The sequence below is a fragment of the Somniosus microcephalus genome, unplaced genomic scaffold, assembly GCF_052327205.1.
Source record: "Somniosus microcephalus isolate GS21.2 unplaced genomic scaffold, FLI_Smic_1.0 unresolved_chr4, whole genome shotgun sequence".
Lineage (NCBI taxonomy): Eukaryota > Metazoa > Chordata > Chondrichthyes > Squaliformes > Somniosidae > Somniosus > Somniosus microcephalus.
In genome coordinates this window covers 18,387,527-18,392,896 of record NW_028225182.1, presented here as the reverse complement: position 1 = coordinate 18,392,896, position 5,370 = coordinate 18,387,527, and the positions used below count along the sequence as shown (strand labels likewise).

Genomic DNA, 5,370 nt, shown 5'->3' with positions numbered 1-5,370 from the left:
CTGCCCATTCTGTTGCCTTTCTATGTCATGTTAAATTCGATTGGTATCATCCTCACTGTTTGCCACACCCCTAAATTTGTGTCATCAGCAAATTTAGACATTCTATTTTGTATTACAATATCGAGGTCATTTATATATATCAAAATAAGCTGTGGCCCCAGCACTGACCCTTGGGGAAAACCACTGTCTACCATCCTCCAAACTGAAAAACAGCCATTTACCACAACTCGCTGTTTTCTGTCCTTAAGCCAATTGCTTATCCAAGCTGCCACTGATCCACGTATTTCAGCAGCCACAATTTTGTTCACCAGCCTTCTATGTGGTACTTGTTCAAACGCCTTCCTAAAATCCATGTAGACACCTTCATCGAACCTCCCTGTTACTTCATCAAAAAAATCAATTAGATTAGTGGAACATTGTGTTAGATATCTGACAATAACAGCTCAAGCTATTGGGTGTATATCTCAGCTGATAGGGAACAGCTCCATTTTGGAGATTCTAAATTATTTTTTTGGTCAGGCAACGATGCCTCGATCGATCTTGGGCAGAGTGCTATGGTGGTATAGGCATCAGCATCCCTTCTAGGAGAGGATTTATGTTTACAGGTATTGTTTTGCAATAAGCCATTGCACACTTTGATAAGAAATGTCCAGAAATGCAAATGGTAAAAAAGTGTTTTGAGTCCCGAATGGTCGGTTTGTGGACATGACAACTGACACACGTAAGTTAGTTAATTTATCACACTTTTCACCCATTGTCCCACCTGGCCCACATACAAATTCAGAAGAACTGAATATTTCTCCCTTAGATTCTTATATTAAGGTTACAGTGGGAAAAGCACGGTTTAATGAAAACACTCCCATGTAGTCATTATCAGGGAGGAAGACCGCGTCATCACGGAAGAGAAGGACAAAGGAACATGTGAGCTCTCGAGCTTCAAACAAAGGAGCGAGAACTATGGAGCTTTGCAATCTGAGTTAGAAGGCTGGGAAATGATGGGTGTGGGGTAGTTAGAAGATCGGGGCCCACTGCAGTTAAATGGAGTTTATGGTGGTATGGAACGGGGAGCTCTGGTGTTCCAATCAGCCTGAGGTTTTGTATTATCAGCTGTGCATATTTATTCTTGCACGAATAATGAACAGCCCATCCAGAAACAATGTCGCAATATCAAACCAGGCGGCAAGTCGGCGTGCACATGATGACATTCGAACCAGCAGTTCACTAATCCGCATGCTCCCGTTTCACCGTGAGCAAAACAGCGGGATGTGTTAGCAACTGTGAGCTGAGTAAATGTACCTGTTACACCAGGACACTGGGCAACATCGCCCACATCCCCTACTCGACACTTCAAACCGATGCATAACTGCTTCACTAAAACAAGAATTGAGTGTTTTGTCCTTCAGGTTTAATGATCACTTGTCGGTCCTTTTACCCCGTCAATTCTCGTCAAATCGGCCACAATCTCTCCTATAAACAATTATTACTAAAGCGTTGCCTTAAAGCTCTTCTCTGCTGCTGTAACACGGTGTGCCGGAGGAACCGAAGTGCCAGAAAGGCAACACTAATAAGTAGATACTTGTGAACCATAATAATTGTAACTTGAACTTCAGTCCAAATGATCAGAAGTAAAAGGATTGGTTTCTCTAAGTGAGGGTGGAAGCTCAGCATTTCCCGAGGCTGTGCTGCCATATGTGTAACACGCGCTGACCGATTGCACCACTAGAGCCGCACACGGTGAACTCTCCCACGCTGATGGAAATAATCTTCGGGTGAGAGGGCCTTGCTGTGGAAGTGGGTCCTGTCCCCTTGGTGAAACTAATACCTGCACTTCCACTTTCAGCTTCTTTCACATCCTCTGCTTCATCTCACTACAAACAGATTTTGCTAAAATCATAGACACGTGATGCCATTCTGGACCAATCGACTGCAACAAACACTGGAAGGAACTCAATGGGAATGCCTGGCTTGAAATATCATTCTTGCACAAACACAAAAACCACATGTGCAGAAAAGAGCAATCATCAGGCTTCGGATTGTTCATCCACAGGGAAGAGACAGAAATGTAACTGAGTTTGCACCGGTCTCACTAACTCTCTCCTTCTATCTGTTGTGGCCCCAGTGAGAACTAACGGAGAGGCCGACTACAGACAGAAACAAAAGGTGAACAGTAACTTGAACTCATGACTCTCGGCCCCAATAGTTTGATGCTCTCGGACTAATTGGTTCTAACCCTTGAAATACTATTCCAGTAACATAATCACTACATTAGTCGTCAGCACATATATCTTTACTGGAACTACAGGATGATTGAAAGTGGAAGATTGAGGTTGTTAATCCGTGATCACTTTCTGGGGAATTATGATGTGAACCTCCATTCTGTCTGATTTACTTTCCCCAATCCGCTTTTGCAAGACTGGTATGATCCCAATTTAAAAGTCAGTGTATTAACCCATTGAACACGCCTGTTATTAACCCATTGAACACAAGCTTTACAAACACTGGTGGATTAAAATAACTGGCAGAATATCCGTTACTGGATTATTGATATCAAAGGCTATTTTTGAACTTTGACACAAATAACAACACAGATGGTGGAATGATTGTCTCCCAGGTGGGTTATATTGATGAGAAATCAACATGAATTCATAATGATGGTTTAACGTTAGTTTTGACAATACACTGCAATTGATTTACATAGAATACAAGCCTTATCCAAAACTGTAAACTGTTGATAATTCGGATCTGCTGATGATGGCTACTGCCGTTCAGTTAAAACAGTCACTCCAGTACGGGGTCTGGACACCTGCTTCTTCCAGAGTTCGATAACCAGTGGTCTTTATATTATGAGCGCTGCATGGGAACTCGGGATTGCGCTGTAACTGGTCCCGTCACTTTGTTGTGCCAGGACCATGGAGTCTGCTGTACCGGGACAAGTGAGATTGTTGTACTGAGACCCAAGAGCGAGCTGCACTGGGACAAGGGAGAGTGCTGTACCAGGACCAGGGAGTTTGCTGTACCTGGACAAGGGAGAGGGCCATAGTAGACCCGAGAGTGTGCTGCACTGGGACAAGGGAAAGTGCTGTGCTGGCACCCGTGAATATGCTGTACCGGGATACTGAAGAGTGATGTACGGAGACCCAGGATTGTGCGGTACCGGGACCCGGGAGTGTGCTACACTGGGAAATTGGAGAATGCTAAACCGGGACCCTAACTGTAGCAAATACATTCCCTTCTGATCTGGCCTAGATCTCTTACAGTCTACCCAACTGTGGAAATATTTATCACTGGGAAAATTTACTGTTAGTTCTATTCACAATCTGCTTTATTGAACAACAGGTAAAACATACGGAACACTGGGCGTGATAGAATATGCTTGGCGTAATCAGTTCAACATCTGCATGGAAACTGTTACAAACATAAAGAACTGATTTAGGCTACTGAACGGGGTGGTGATGGGAAATATATGTACAGTCATCGATTCCTTTTCTCTATCTGCCTCAGTGAAGGTGCAGAGATTAATATCCTTCATAGTCTTCTGGCTGCCTTGATGTATTTCCTGTGTCTGATAAGATTTTCGACAAATCTTCCTTCAAAGACCAGCAGAGATCAGAAACATTTTCAACACTGAGGTACTAAGCACTCAATGATTGACGGGATATTGCAAACTAATGGTATAGTGTGGAGAAATATTCACGAAAGGCAGTAGAGGCCAATTCATATACCACAGAATGGCAGTAGAGGCCAATTCATTAAATATATTCAAAAAGGAGTTGGATATATTTCTTAAGGCTAAAGAGATCAAGGGGCATTGGGAGAAAGCAGGGACCCAGTACTGAACTTGGATGATCAGCCATGATCGCATTGAATGGCAGAGCAGGCTCGATGGGCTGAATGACCTACTCCTGCTCCTATCTTCTATGTAAAAATCGGTGATTCCCAAAATAACCCTGGAGTATGAGCTCAGCACATGACTGTCTAAAGCAGCAAACTGCTCTTGGGCAAGCATCTGCTCAAACCACAGCTCTAAATAACCCATGTCTGGGTCCTACTCCTGGGAAAATGACAGCAAGGTGCGAACTATAATGTGAGCTTACTTTTAAGATTCGAGCAGATTGTGAAATGCTTGAGAAAATATAATGAATTTTAAATACCCGAAAAGTGAGTTGTACAGGATAGATGACAAAATACATGATAATATTAGAATTGTCACCGAATTAATTTGACCATCTTTTCGAGGGGATATTTAACTCCGTTCTGCAACTCCCCTCTGAATTTCCTCTGGGTAATTGCATAAATAAAAGTGTTTGTGCAGCAACTCAGGAGCTGGAGCATGAAGCCGATTTCTGGTACAAATGTGGGCAGAGAAACAGGATATCCCAAGTAATCAAATCGTCTCATTATAGAACAAACCATGAACACCACCCACAGCAGTATGAAATTCCCCGATATAAGAAACAGTACAATCATGGATTTCCTTCGGCTCTCCATCTCTGGGTCACTGGGACTCTCGCCACTGCTCTGACTCCGCAGTCTGCTGCGGGCTCTGCTGGCCACTAAAATGTATCTGATGGTCAATGCATTGAACAGTAGAATCAAAAGAAATGGAGTAAATGGTGTTAAAATATAATGCATTAATTCAACCACGGCCCAGACCAGCGAGCGAGATACAGTGGGTTTCACACGGCAAAACCAGGGGCTGTTAGAAAGCCAATATTCACGTAAATATTGAAAATACCATGAAATGTTCTTCAAACAGCTCAGCACAGTCACTGTTCCTAGAACCACAGCCGCCGTTTTCTCAGTGCAATATTTCGATTTCAGCTTCTGGCAACAAATGGCCACAAATCGATCAAAGGTGAAAGCGACGGTGAACCAGACAGAACAGTCTGTGGCAGCATAAAGCAGGACAGCATGTATATTACAAACTTTCACGTGCAACAGAAAAATAAATTGATCCCGATAAACAATTGGAATCTGCCTCAGTATCAGATCGAGGATAACGACCAGTAGATCCGCTGCTGCCATGGACACCAGGTAGCGAGTGACACAATTGGAGAGACCACAGTTTCCCCGAGACAGAATCGCAATCGTCACTACGTTAACTGTAAGCAAGAGGAAAATAGGGAAATTATTCTCCTGACAATGAATGCATACAGTAGTTTGATGCGTTTCCGATCAAATAACGTTGTAGGTTATATAACAGTTACTTTTTCGTTCTTCACAGTAACATGAAATGCGCCAAGCATTTTGCTTTTTACTTTTCTTCCAGTGATGGAACCTGAATATTTTATCTGTGACAGGGCTTCATGGAGATGTTGTTTGCAATCAGAGCAATCAGTAATGCATCGTTAAATAAATGGTGCAACGGGA

At 43.0% G+C, this 5,370-nt stretch overlaps 1 protein-coding gene across 1 annotated transcript; it reads right to left on the bottom strand.

Annotated features, from left to right (window-relative positions):
• Nucleotides 1-2,600: 2,600 nt before the first annotated feature.
• On the bottom strand, nucleotides 2,601-5,097 carry LOC147089993 (putative G protein-coupled receptor 139). The gene has a single exon (XM_085977105.1). The coding sequence runs from the start codon at nucleotides 5,023-5,025 to the stop codon at nucleotides 4,207-4,209; it is 819 nt and encodes a 272-aa protein (XP_085833231.1). The 5' UTR covers nucleotides 5,026-5,097; the 3' UTR covers nucleotides 2,601-4,206.
• Between the last annotated feature and the right edge of the window lie 273 nt (nucleotides 5,098-5,370).

What these genes read in the sequence shown, in the direction of transcription:
- LOC147089993 (XM_085977105.1), bottom strand. Translation starts at nt 5,025, where the DNA reads ATGGCAGCAGCGGATCTACTGGTCGTTATCCTCGATCTGATACTGAGG.